General features: G+C 37.4%; 1 protein-coding gene across 2 annotated transcripts; it reads right to left on the reverse strand.

Moving 5' to 3' along the window:
* Positions 1–398: 398 nt before the first annotated feature.
* LOC132632447 (beta-galactosidase 10) lies at positions 399–13,343 on the reverse strand. 2 transcript variants are annotated; one of them, XM_060348379.1, is made up of 19 exons: positions 12,975–13,342; positions 12,446–12,541; positions 12,233–12,345; positions 11,945–12,011; positions 11,758–11,850; positions 11,152–11,295; positions 10,538–10,626; positions 10,141–10,246; positions 9,901–9,988; positions 9,537–9,655; positions 8,737–8,901; positions 6,518–6,726; positions 5,821–5,930; positions 5,547–5,656; positions 4,082–4,189; positions 2,293–2,403; positions 1,885–2,096; positions 1,083–1,419; positions 399–878 (listed from the first exon to the last, which is right to left on the reverse strand). In XM_060348379.1, exons 1-19 carry the CDS (start codon positions 13,185–13,187, stop codon positions 768–770), a joined length of 2,601 nt encoding a protein of 866 aa, XP_060204362.1. In that variant the 5' UTR covers positions 13,188–13,342; the 3' UTR covers positions 399–767. The 2 variants fall into 2 exon arrangements, with proteins under 2 accessions (XP_060204362.1, XP_060204363.1); XM_060348380.1 differs by lacking the exon at positions 2,293–2,403 and having other exon boundaries at positions 12,975–13,343.
* Between the last annotated feature and the right edge of the window lie 1,028 nt (positions 13,344–14,371).

Consider the following 14,371-nt stretch of genomic DNA (forward strand, 5'->3'; position numbering starts at 1 on the left):
TATCAGCATTCAGCACCAAGTAAAATGTACATCAAGATTTACAGTGACATGTAATATTTCCAGTAACTAGATTTAATATCAGCACAATCTTTGTTACTTGAAGACAACCGAAATCAGTAACATGTCCTTATAATATTTCCAGTGAACAGAAGTTTTAGAACTATACGTTCGGAGGTGCAAGTTTTTTCTACCAAAAACCTTTTGGCCCTACTGCTCGAAAATGCTTTCAATGTTCTTCATAAAAAAATACATTTTCTTGTCTAATAACTGGTGTTCCATTTTCTGTAAATTTGAGACGGAGGGAGTAGTAAATTTCTTTCATGCTGTATGATTTTAATACAATTTCTGGAGCGTCGTAATACTTAGAAACGCGTCCAACGTACCAGCTAAAGGTAAAATTATCGAAGGAAAATACACTAATGTATTCTGGGATCAACAATTCCCTAAAGAACACATAATTTCTTCTCACAAGCGGTTTTTGTTTAATTTTGAATCTCACAATTCACAAATAAATCTTGCATCTCAAATGAAAAAATATTAATATTTTGTCTGTGAGACATGAATATCCAAGCCTATCTTCATCTTCTGAGAGAATAGAGGGAGTGGCGGTGCTTAACAAGACATCAGTAACCATATCTTATACTTCAAATTATAGACGAAAGAAGGAATAGCAGATTATTCTGCTATGTCAGAAAGGTTTAAGAATGGGCATCCCGTAGCAAACTATATGGATTGGAATCTCTGGCTTTCATTTTGGGCAATGGTGCTCAGCTGCAATTCACTTCAACAGCAAGTTTCTTTACTGTGCTCGGACACAATTGCATGTTAAAATTCCTGCTTGACATTTCTAATGCACACTCATTTTGGTTCAGGCAAACCTGCAAAGCAATAAATAGCAACCTCAGGTTATTACAGAAGAGAAAAAGGAGTTGGTCACATGCTAGTTCATAATAAGAGCTTAGAAATCGCGGAGTCAACTTAAGCTATTAAGTTAGTTTCTGGTACAGTTTATTGCTCAAGGCCTTTGCTCAACCTAGAAAAGTCATGATTCATGCAAAGGGGTTCGACAGATATTATGCTACCTTTTCGACCAGTGATGCAGAATTTGGATCATGGCAGTCTCCTTGCATGAAGGAGCCACATGTACCAGTAGGATTTCCAAAGCTGGCAAATTTGACAGCAGAAATGCGAGTATTTGTGGGGCATTTCAATCTCAGAGTTGCCCTGTTTTTATCGTTCTCTATTTTACTTCCTTGCAGATATTCAACATCAAAGGACGGGTGGTCCTCTGAAAGATGGCCACAAGTTCCAGAGACCTTTCGCAATGAGAATCTAACTTGAGACGGATCTCCACCTGTTTCCTCAAAGATCACCAAGATATTTCCGGATGGCTTGAACCAAGATCGTGGCACATGATACCTAATCAACAAGCAAAATATGAAATTTTACTTTAAAAACTTGGATGTATTTAAAACAAGAAAAAAACCAACTAGCATTAAGGATACAAATTGATGGATACTACTTTGAACACTACTGGTCTTCTATCAATAGCTGGAAACAAAAAAGTGCTCCTTTAAAAACTAAGAGCCCGTTTGGATTGTCTTATAAGTTGCTGAAAACAGCTTTCAGCTTTTTTGAGTGTTTGGCTGGCCAGCTTAAAGTCATTTTGTGCTTAAAATAAGCTCAAAAAAATAATTGGGCCCGTTTGGCTTAGCTTATCCAAAGCAGCTTATAAGCTGCTTTTTTTAAGCCCATCCAAACAGGCTCTAAATAGGAGTTCTAATTTTTTAGGAATTCATGCAAAAATCATTATGGACAGAGTCCAAGAAAAGTAAAGTGAGCATTCATACTACTGATACTGTTCAGCCATGCATCTGGTCTTACCATCTCTGTGTAGGTTCTCCACAGCCAGTGTCACATTTATCAGGCTTAAATTTGCCTCTGTAGTCACATTGAGTAACACATTTCTCATGTTTAGAACTTTTCCTCGGCCAATATCTGCCAATATCTTGTCCATTCAACCAAGCCATTCCTTTTCCCATATGAATCATATCAAGTGCAACAGGTTCATTACCGGGAGGCGCATCTACTACTGCCTGGAAAATCACAGAAAAGTACCAACAATGATAAGAAAGTTGGAAGGGGTAAAACAATCAGAAACAACTATGTGTAGGCTCATTGCCTGGAAAATCACAGAAAAGTACCAACAATGATAAGAAAGTTGGAAGGGGTAAAACAATCAGAAACAACTATGTATAGGCTCATTGTTTGGGCACCTTATTTCTTTCTTACCTTATACCATGTCAGGGGCTGTTGCTTTGGTGGCTCTGAAGTTGGAGCCCAGATTTTACTGTTCAAGTTATATGACTTATGTATCCTCAAATATTCTCCGTGCAATCCAATCTAGAAGTAAAGTAAATACTGTTTAAATCAGCAATCAAGCTTCCCAATATTTCAAACAAAATACTGTAGTGAATGAAGCCTTTTGGAACAACACTTATTGGTTTTTGGTTACTGAACTGTGCATGAGCAACACCAAGATTTATTAATTACGAAACACAATATGGAGGGCAATGAAACATCACATGGATCATAGACTTAGAAGTAGTTGAGATATATCAAGAGAAGATCTCTAGATAAGAATAAATATTGGTAAGACAGAAATAGAACTATCAATCAGATTATTATTTTTTATTTGAGTAACTTGATATCGAACCACTGCAGACCAAATTGAGCTTGTCCAAATTGATACACTATTTAATTGCATTACAGAAGAGATATATTCCATGACCTGCTTCCCATTTTACTTCAATATTTGTTAGGCGCCTCGTATTCAAATTATATGGCATAATACAAAATTCATATTGATGTTTCCCAAGTGATCTTTAATAGCAGATGAACGCTTGTTTTACAGCTCCAACACAGTAATTTACTGAAAGTAATTTCTCCCTTAATTTCGCAATAATCAGACAGGGTCAACTAAAGTCATGTAAAGGGACATCTGGATTTGTCTGTTTATTAAAACATACGAGAAAAAATTGATAAGTAGTAAATAGGAATGATTTTGTTATATTCCAAAATCTCTATATCCTTCACTAAACCTACAAATCTATAGCTGTGTGTAAAACTTAGCTACCATATCATTTTTCATTTTATAGTATAGTGAATTTGCCAGGACACTATTGAGTTGGTGGATTTGCAAGTTTTAGAATGAAAAAAATATGGAAATCGTCAAATACAGAAACAATTAAAGAATCATCACACAAGACTAACAATACATGAGTCTTGTACAAATTAGAAGAAATCACACGCTTAAGACCCCTCTGACCGAAAGTTCACAAAGTAGCACTGTGGAAACCTGTTAGCCATTTGAGTAGCAAGGAAACAAGGGGTTCCTCTTTACCGACAATGTAGGACAAATTATCCAGACTTATTACAAAACCAACAGAGTTCTGACTTTTAGCCTAGGTATATGTCAGGTCTCATCTCACTCATAAACCATACACTAAACTGTTGGCAGTGAAACCCAAGCATCATGAAAATAAATTTATACATATGGATAAGGCTACATTGTCCTACAGTCAAAAGCTTTCACATTCTCATCAGGCTACATTAACAATAGAATATTCTAAGGTCTGAAGGTTAGATTCGTACATGCCCATAATTGTTCGTTAGGAATGAGGTATTCTAGTTGTAGAAATATTTCTTTGCTTACATTTTTCTAGTGGTCCTTTTGTGAAGTGTTGCTGCCTTTAGGTTCATGCTGTTATTACACAAAAGGAAATACAGCTAAAGATAGCTAATGTGTACTCTCCTCCAAAGTCCAAACACATTCCAGGATCCCTCAGCTCAAACCTCTTCTCCTCCCAAAAAACAAAAGAGGTAATAGAGCAAGCGCCCATTTTGACAATGTCATATTCTCATTGCCTTGCCTTGATTAATAAATGGATTTTCCAAATATTAGAAGAGAGTGTCCAAATTTTCAACTCTGTGCAGACCATTAAAAGGAGGAACACATGCTTCCTAGATTGACAACGACACAAGCTGGAGAACAAACATAACTGAAGAGAAAAGACAATACCTTATAGGCCCAAGTACACGCAGACAAATCCACAGTCCCATTCTTGAAACCTTCAACTTTGACACTTGTTGGACCAGCTCCAATCCATTCATAGAACGATCCAGCAGTCTTCAAAGAGAAAAACCAAGTTACTAGGACCGTTAGACTAAGGAGAAAAGCCTTTGGAAAAAAATAAGAGTTATGCAACAGCTAGAATACTGTGTAAACTTTTGCAAAATTAAAATGCACAAGTTATCAACTTATCATATCTCTTTTTTGCAGAGAATTGCTGAACATCATTCATCATTGTAGATAAATAAATTATGTTTTCTTTCAGACTTTTATTTGAAAGAGTAAAGATGCTTCATTTTCACTCTCCACCAAAGAAAATGCTGGAATTGTCGATCTTTGCAAAATGACTCTTCATGTTACAAATCATCGGAATTAACAGATGATGCACAAAAGAAACATTAACAAATGGAAACATGATGAAAACACATCATTGGATATAACAAACACACCAATTCCAAATTAACCATCTTATTTTGTATTTTGGGTTGTTCAAAATTTTCCCCTTCCTGGTGGAAACTCCTCAGGGGTTGGCCTGGTGGTAATTGGCTTGAGCCTTGGGGTGCTCCCTTTCAAGGTCTCAAGTTCGAAACCCACTGGGTGCAAACAATTTCTGAGGGCCATCGGACTGGGGTAAAACCCTGAATTACCCGTGGTGCACTTGCGGGAAACTCCTTGCCGAGGGCCTGTGCACCCCCGGGATTAGTCGGGGCTCAAAGAGACCCGGACACCCGGTGCTTAATCAAAAAAAATTTTCCCCTTCCTAAAAAAGAAAAAATCATACTCAAAGCTCAATACTTTTTCAGTATTCTATCATAAAAAAGTGCAAAGGGATCCATTTATAATACTAAAAGTACTCTTCTTCAAAACCCAATTTTCACTACATTTTTTGACCCAGTTTCATTTGAATACAATAAAACTGCAACTCTTACCTTAATGATCGTGTCTAAACAAACCGGGATAAGGACTGAGGGAGTATCATAAGAACTAAATATGTGTATCCTTATCTTAAAATAACCAGAAACAAGTCCCTTATAATTCACTCTGGCGCTTATTTCTTCTTAGATAATAGTAACTACAGTAAACTTCATATACACATAACACTCTTTGTTACCACTAATTATTTATTGCCAAATGGTTAGTTCCTTTCTCTCCCATAATCTAGAAGTAAAGCAGTAAGCTCTGTGATTTGGTTTTTGCTTTAACCTGCAAATCTCTAGCATATGATTGGTGCATATATATTCTGCATAGATAATACTAGCTACAGTAAATTTCATAGGTGCACATCATATCATTTGTGAATTCCCTTTCGTGACAAATGGTTAGTTCATAACTCTCGCATAATCTGGAGCGGAGCAGTAGCTACTGCTCTGTGATTTGATGATTACTTCAGATGAAGGCAGTTGTAGCCACTTACTTGTAGGCCCACGGTCATGCTTAACAAGGCAATGTCATTCTTCCCTGCCTTGAGAGCAATAGGAGTTCCAAACTTGAAATGTGGCACTGTGCCATTTCCAGATGCACTGGCTATAGAGAAATATGCACAAGTAAACAAGTTATTTAAGGGTCACATGCACTTTATACAAAAATGAATATGTTTCTTGGCAAAAGAAATTTATATCGAAAGGAGTTTCCCTTTTGTTTTAGGGTGTAACTTCCCCAGCATGGAAGTAGGCATATAAAATACAGACCTTGAAGCTTTTGATTGATGAAGACATGCATAGCATGACCCTTTGATTCAACGAAAAGCATTGCAGTGCTTCTGTTTCTTAGGAACTCCTCATCCTCATTAACAAAAATACTGCCAATAATAAAAAAGTTATTGAGTGTATTGTTTATAGATGGGTTAAGGTAAACGATTTCAAAAGGCAATGTCACAATTTTTCAACTCTGGTCAGATAGAAAGTAAACTAGCTTTTTTCTCCCTCATGAAAGTTCGTTATCACCTTCAATCCCATTGGTTATAAGAAAACTGAATGCCCGCAATGCTTAGCCAAACTTGACAGACCAATAAGGCAAGTGACTTCTTAAACTATTTTGAGGATAAAAACTCTAAAATACGGGAAATAATTGGTTATCAATCAGCAAAAAGTTTACAAAGTACTTCAGCTCAACCTCACCTTCAACGCCAGCATCCCCAAACCAAAAAAAAAAAGAAAAAAGGATGACGATTAGCAGATCATTTTCTTTACTTCAAGAATTTATGAGATATAATAGATTGAGCAATTGCTAATGATTTCATGTTTCGGAAACAAAGAGAGGGAGAAAATGGCATCCATCCGCTCATGTAGCTGTAGTTCATCCATGTATTCAAGGTAAGTAATATTGATCAAATGCATGTGTTCAGGTAAAATGATGACAATGTTATCAACCTAGAGTGAGACCAACCTTCTCGTGTACCAGAGGTAGTCTGTAGTGTCTTTTGTGGTGTTAATGTGATCTACAAAGCTGTTTTTAGTGAAATCAGCAGCTCCCCATACTCCAGCTGTTTCCTTGAAGACTTCCCACTGAAGAGCTTTGATATCTCTCTTTGATGATCTTGCGGTGGGATGTAAATCTCGGGGTTCCATTTTAACTATAGAAGTTTGACATCCAACCTGCAAACAGAAGGAATTGCACAAGGCATAGATTGCATTATGAAGCAAGTAAATACATTCTGAAAAGTGATTTATCTTAAAACTAAAATATAATAATTTTAAACTTTTGTCTGAATTTACTAGGAATTATAATATCTTATTACAAAAGCCTCTATATTCATTTGTTTTATTTTGACCCAGCACAATTATTTAAATATTGAGGGTGTTCTCTTTCAACAATATAACCTTGATAGCGAAGGGCTCGTTTTCCAGAAGCAATTCATCCGCAGTTATTTCAGCAAGTTTTTCTTTTGCAGCAACTGCAGGACTTAGGACCACTATGAGAAATTATAATTATATGTGTCATTAACCTGCCAAGGCGTTCGACTACAGAAGCCATTCACCTGGTGAGGAGGTTGGTGGAGCAGTATAGGGATAAGAAGACTGACTTGCACATGGTGTTTGTCGACCTTGAGAAGGCTTACGACAAAGTCCCAAGAGAGGTGTTGTGGAGATGTCTGGAAGCTAGAGGTGTTCCTGTAGCATACATTAGAGCGATTAAGGACATGTATGATGGAGCCAAAACCGGGTGAGGACGGTTGGAGGTGACTCGGAACAGTTTCCAGTCACGATGGGCTTGCACCAGGGGTCCGCGCTTAGCCCGTTTCTGTTTGCTGTGGCAATGGACGCTCTGACAAGCCACATTCAAGGAGAGGTACCGTGGTGCATGTTGTTTGCAGATGACATTGTGCTTATTGACGAGTCGCGGAGCGGTGTTAACGCGAGACTGGAGGTTTGGCGACGGACTCTGGAGTCGAAGGGTTTCAAGTTGAGCAGGACTAAAACAGAGTACTTAGAGTGCAAATTCAGTAATGGGAGTCAAGTAGAGGACGAGGACGTGCAGCTGGATACTCAGGTCATCCCGAAGAAAGAAAGTTTCAAGTACCTGAGGTCGATCATCCAAGGGACTGGCGAGATTGACGACGATGTCACACATCGTATTGGAGCGGGATGGATGAAATGGATGCTCGCATCGGAGGTGTTGTGTGATAAGGTGTCGTCTATTCTAAAGGGAAAGTTCTACAAAGCGGTGGTTAGACCGGCTATGTCGTATGGGACGGAATACTGGCCAGTTAAGAAAGCGCATGTCCAGAAGATGAAGGTAGCTGAGTTGCGGATGCTGAGATGGATGTGCGGGCATACCAGGAGAGATAGGATTCGGAATGAAGTGATTCAGGATAAGGTGGGTGTGTCCCCTGTGGTGGATAAGATGCGGGAAGGGAAGTTGAGGTGGTTCGGCCACGTACAGCGAAGATGCGCTGATGCGCCAGTGAGGAGGTGTGAGAGGATGGCAGTGGTGGGCCTGAAGAGAGGGAGGGGTAGGCCAAATAAGGCTTGGGGAGAGGTGATTCGGCAGGACATGACGTTACTCCAGCTTACCGAGGACATGACCGGTGATAGGAGGGGGTGGAGGTCGAGTATCAGGGTAGAGGGCTAGTGGGGGGCCGTGAGGTTTCCTTTCTCGTATTAGGAGTATTTTTATCCTGCTTCTATGTGTTGGTCTTGTCTATCTTTGTTATTTTATCATGACTTCGTTGCTCTTGCTATTTCTCATTTTCACATGGTTTTGATTCTGTATCTGACTCTTTTCCTTTGTTTCCCTTGTTTTCCTTGTTTTCTTTTGAGCCGAGGGTCTTTCGGAAACAGCCTCCCTACCTTCCAAGGTGGGGGTAAGGTCTGCGTACACTTTACCCTCCCCAGACCTCACGTTGTGGGATCCAACTGGGTATGTTGTTGTTGTTGATGTGTCATTAACCTCTACTACAAGTTCATTTATCTATTCTTTATTTATGAAGGAAAGATAAATAGAGAATCTCAAGGTGACAATAGCTTGTTAAAGGTGTTGCCAATTGAAGCTTTATAACATTAACTACAATGTTCAAATAATGACTTACTTTCCAATATTTCAGAGACAAATAATTATAGTCACTATCTTTTTTAACTGATATTTGTTTAAAACAGACGCCATACCTTTGCTGTGTTGAATGCTACAGTTTTGCAGTCTGGCAAAATGCTAACAGACCATGCTGGCAGGTGGTATGATATATTCCGGAACTGTACCACCTTGTCATCTTTATCATCCATATTGGCGAGAAAGGCAGCACAAGCTCCTGAAGCATCTTCATAAACATCAGCCTGAAGAACGAGTGAATAAAGAACAGATTCAGATAGAGTGCTCAAAGTTAGTCTTATCATAGAAAAAACAATTAGAATGCGCTGCCACTAGTATCATGATCCTTAATCCAAAAAAAAAAAGCTTATGAAAGAGGATAAAGAAGAAAAGAACATACTCTAGACAATTAAGTCAGAGAAAAAGGCATTCCAAGTCAATCTGGGAATGAAATTACTAGTTTACGTTCAGATGGTTCCCGCCTATTCAAATCCACAACTATTGGGGAATCATCTTTTATTTTGGAATACTTTTGTAAGAAAGAGAGCATATATCATGTGTCTGAAGCATTTTGGAGCCAGAATTTTCAAGTGCCTCTTCTATCACTTAGATGCTGCCGAACATGGTGCAGCAGTAATCATCACAAATATCAGCCCCAAAATTTAGCGTGTGAAGCATGTGAGAAGACTTTATGAAGTAACAACACCACCAATTCTTGTAGCTAGTAAAAGACAATATGCGTTAACTTCAAATTCTACTTATAGAAAGACATATGCGGAACAGAAATGGAACCAAATGAAGGAGCAAATGAAAATAAAAATAGAAACCGATCTATACTCTGAAGCTCGCGGGGTACCACGAGAAATGGAAGAGAAATTACCTCTTGTAGAGGACCTAGTGAATGAAGAGTCGGATCATTGTTCAGCAGAGCATGCTCACACCTTTTTATGACTTTATGAAGTTCTTTAAGGTGGCCCCATTTAGGAAACCTTGCCAGACCTAGAAGTCATATTACACAAGATTGACATAAGTTTCAATTAGACACGCTAGTACTTGTGCTTACTTTTTTTTTTTTTTTTCTTTTTTCTTTTTTTTTTTGAAAACTTGTAAATTGTATTCCTCAGCATTAAGGATATGCTGGAGACCTCCAAAAAGTTATCCACAAGGAACAGTAAGAACTTGTGCTTACTAAGCAATTAATATATACAAATTGTTCTTTTAGCAACAGAGATAGATAGACCAACCGTATTCGTCAATTGGTGCATCATAGTCGTAACTTGTGGTAATGAAAGGGCCACCTGCTGTCCGGCCAAAGTTTGTCCCACCATGGTACTATGAAGAAGAATAAAAGTCAATGTGAAAAGGTAAGATAGGGAAAATTACTTAACAAAATGTTGGTAGCCACTTCTATTAGCTATATTAAACTAAAAGAAGAACTGATTTACTTAAAGCTAATGGAAGGTTACAAAAACATAATACAATACCATGTAATAATTCTGCACACTTCCTCCTTTTTGGAAAAAACGAGCAACAGAATAAGCAACATCTTCCACAGGCCTGTGAGGATCTCTGGCCCCAAATGTCTTGAACCTGACAAATTTATGTTCAGTTTGATATTCCAACTTCAGAGTTGACTACACTTCATCACCGCCTCTCAGATAGACCAGGAACTCATCAACAAAATGTTTTTCTTACAGGTATTATTGAAATACACATCTTTTGAATGGAAGAAATTAGATGGGATGGTAGTCTCAGCAATGAAAAGATAAGGAAACTTTTCATGGCACAATATCATCAAATGCAAATACACATTCTGTTAAAGAAAATTAAATAAATGCTTTAGTTAGCTTATAAATGCAAACAGAGAAAGTGAACTCATACCATCCCGGCCAGTTCTCTGTCCAAATTTTGGGCTTGTTTGGAGAGATTGGTTTAAATTGGTCACAGTAAAATGAATTGCATGTGTCAATCTGCAAAAGAAAAATAAGTATTGACGATCTGAGTTGAACCAGAATTTCCGAAACGACGTGTTAGCCTATCAAATTTATTTATGGCTAGAAGCTGCTTAAACAATAACGATTCAAGCTTACTCAAAAAGTAGGTGAATAAGTGTTTAACTGCGCGAAAAACTTAGAGCTATAAAGTTATCTTTTTTTTATATATTTACTTTTCCTGCTCCCAGCTCTCTCACAACCACTCTTTCTCTTTGGAGTATGTGGATGGCTAAAATCAGAAGCAAAGAAAATGTAACCTCACACTAGATTACGCGAGTGCACTGACAAAAGTAAGTTTGAACTTGACAAGCAAAAGTATTTCTCATGTCCTAATGAGGAAACATTCATCTATATACCCTAAATCTACAATAGCAGGATAAAAGCTTCTCTGGACTCTGTTATACAAATGCATATGGACATGAGCAAACTTAATTGGCAAAATCTGACAAGTTACCGGAGTGTAAAAAAGGCCCATCCCAGAGCATGGAAACAAGTTCTCACCACAGGATCAGGAGCATCATACTGCTGGCACATTATCCAAGGTACACCAGTATCTTGAGAAAGAGCCATTTTAGCAGACCATAAGGCATACCTTTTCCCTCCTTCTCCATATGCATTTTCATAGTAGCCATACTCGTTTTCTACCTGCAAGAAAAGATTCTGAGCAAGTCAAAATCTTCAACAACAAGAGGCAGTGACAAAAGGAAGGTCTAAAAGCGCAAAACTAGTTGCAAAAGAGTTGTCCTCCAGTTGCATACTTTTCCTGAGAGTTCCACAAGCAAGTTACAAGATAACTATAAATGCTTAATGAGGTAAGAGGATCTGCAGTTTGCATGTCTTTCTTATGTTTCCTAACAATTCTCTGGATGGAATATCAGGGAATGGAACTAAGTTGATTTGAAAGTTGGGTAAAATCCAGTCTTCAATGTTTTGGAAGCAAATCAAATTAGAAGATGAACCAACAAACTATTTTGATGATTCTCGGATAAGTAAAGCTACATATCGGACTCGCAGAATCGAACTTAAATTAGGATGTTCCGAGGTGCAAAACCAAAGCTTATTGAGAAGCGTTTTGGCCCAAGATAAACTTTCAGATTTCTAACTTGCCTGTGACAAGATGATTGGACCTCCTTGAGATGCAAAAAGCCTCTCTTTCTTCATTAAGTTCACAATATATGTCATGAACTTCTGCATGTGATGCTGAAATACCAAGCAAAAGGAATCTTTTTATAACAATAATGCAAAATTGGTTTAATAGATTTGCATCCAAGAGAGGGTTCTGTTGTAGGCTAACCTTGAATGGTTCGTTATCAGTCCGGAAGGTGGTACCAGGCACATAATGCAGCCACACAGGAAGTCCACTGCATGGTTAATGTTTTGTTAGGATTTCATTCGAGTTCTTTAACACTTCAAGGAGATGTAAAGAAAACTCTGCTGATACTGTTTCTCAAATTTCACAAAATTTTGGTATGCGGTGCAGGAAAGTCCACTATTTACTTTGCACTATGAAGCTCTTCATCAGGGGTGCTAGGTGCTAAACTAATTGGAATTCAAATGTGTGAAACTATAAAGGGAAACATACCCAAAGTTCCATTCTGCAGCAACAAATGGTCCTATCCGAAGCATCATATACATTCCAGCCTGCTGAACGATCTTGCAAAATTTGACAAGATCATACCTTCCTCCAAAGTAATACTAAATTGTTCTCGCAACATAAAAAACAAATATCAGTAAAGACCTTCAAATTTTGAGGATTCACTAAGAAAGCATCAATTTTTAATTGAACTTTTCTTACATTGTCAGGAGAAAGTTCATGACCATTCCAAAACACATATGTCTCAATAACATCAACACCTCCTTCCTTCGCCAATTGAACCAGACCAGGCCACATCTATTTAATTTGCACACCATTAGAACAACAAAAACATAGAAATTGAAAACCAGAAGAATAATCACTTTGCATTAATCAGGCGAGTAATTAATTAACTCAAATGCATAACAACAGAAACAGAACCTAAAAAACATATTAATACTATGCTAGTGAAGTACTCCCTCCGGTTCAAAATAAGTGTCCACTTAGCCTTTTCATTGTTCAGAATAAGTGTCCTACATTTAACTTTATTTTTTTTTTTCAGATTTGTGATGAGATCCCAATATGTCAAGTTAATAGTAGAGTAATAAATTAGTCAAACTACCTATTTTTCTTTAGTTAGTATTTACTTAAGGTTTGTGTTAAAGAGTAAGTGACACTTATTTTGAACCTGAGGGTGTAGCATTAACCAGGCGAGAAACTAACTATTATAAAGAGGGAACTAAATACTGACAGCTGGAACACTGCGAGGATAGTGAATGGAAGCAGAGATGAGCAGCTTCCTCTGGCCATTAATGATCAACGAGCGTCGATCGTAAGTAACACTACCATTAGTAGCCGCATCTACAGCTGTTAACGACGACGACGACGACGACATCATTACTGTTATCCATATTGTAACGAAAACTAACTGGAAATTAGACGAGAAGCAACTCATTATCTTCATTGCAGTTTAGCTATAGCTTATAAGCTGCTTAGATCAGTATTTAGAAGCCGGTGAGACTTGGCATTGGCCGACCGGAATGAAGAGCCGCAGAAAGAAAGCTTATATAAGAGTGTGGGCGCGCCTGTGTTTTAAAGCTGTGTATTTAGCTTTCCTAACTGTAACAGTGGGATATTTTTTCCTTTTAATAATAGGCTGACGGACAAAATCTCGCCTGCGTAATGTACAACATCTTAATGATTAACCGAAAAAAAAAAAATCCTTAATGATTGTTTAAAAACAACAGTAACCGTCATTTTGCCCGCTAACTTCTCCTAATGTCGTTTAAGGAAGCTCTTACAATACTCAACTTTGTTTAAAGGGTCAAAAATATCCCGGCTACTTTCATAAATTGGCTACTTTTATCCTCCGTTACAAGTTGGGACGAAATATACAACTCTCGTTATAAGTTGGGACCAAATCTATCGCTCCCGTTACAAGTTAGAGCCAAATATAGCCCTACCGTTAGCCAAGTTTCAAAAATACCTAACATTTCTAAAATGTGTTTAGCCAAGTTTCAAAAATACCTAACATTTCTAACATATTTTCACATAGGCAAGTCTAGTCATTGGAATTGGGTTACATGGATGCTACATGTTATTTAACTTATTATATGTGGTGCCTACGTGACAAACTTTTTAGAAACAATCTGAAAATTTGATTTTTTCTAAAAATAAATCTGGAATTTATTAAAAATCTGATTTTTTTAAATTTTTATAAAACCCGCATCTTTAAAAAAATGGAAAATTAGATTTTTTTTTATTGAAAAATCTGGAAAATGATTTTTTTAAGTCCTTTTTTTCAAGTTTTTTTAAAAATTCATCCAGATATTTTAAAAAATATATTTTTAGGATACTTTTAAAAAAAAAAAAAACTTTACAGTTTTCCGGGTTAAAAAATCCAATATTTGAGAATATATTTTTTTAAAACGGGTTTTATAAAATCAAAGTCGGAAACAGCCGTCCTACCTTGGTAGGAGTCAGGTCTGCGTACACTCTACCCTCCCCAGACCCCACGATGTGAGATTTCACTGGGTTGTTGTTGTTGTTGTTGTTGTTGGGTTTTATAAAATCAAAAAAGTTTCAGATTTTTAATAAAAGCCATTTTTTCAGATTTGTTTAAAAAAATCAGTTTTTCAGATTGTTTTT

This window comes from Lycium barbarum, chromosome 3, assembly GCF_019175385.1.
Source record: "Lycium barbarum isolate Lr01 chromosome 3, ASM1917538v2, whole genome shotgun sequence".
Lineage (NCBI taxonomy): Eukaryota > Viridiplantae > Streptophyta > Magnoliopsida > Solanales > Solanaceae > Lycium > Lycium barbarum.

What these genes read in the sequence shown, in the direction of transcription:
- LOC132632447 (XM_060348379.1), bottom strand. Translation starts at nt 13,187, where the DNA reads ATGAAGATAATGAGTTGCTTCTCGTCTAATTTCCAGTTAGTTTTCGTT. An exon ending in TACCTCTGGTACACGAGAAG is followed by an intron (nt 5,931 to 6,517) that starts GTTGGTCTCACT and finishes TATTATTGGCAG; the next exon opens with TATTTTTGTTAATGAGGATG. An exon ending in CATCAATCAAAAGCTTCAAG is followed by an intron (nt 5,657 to 5,820) that starts GTCTGTATTTTA and finishes ATTTCTCTATAG; the next exon opens with CCAGTGCATCTGGAAATGGC.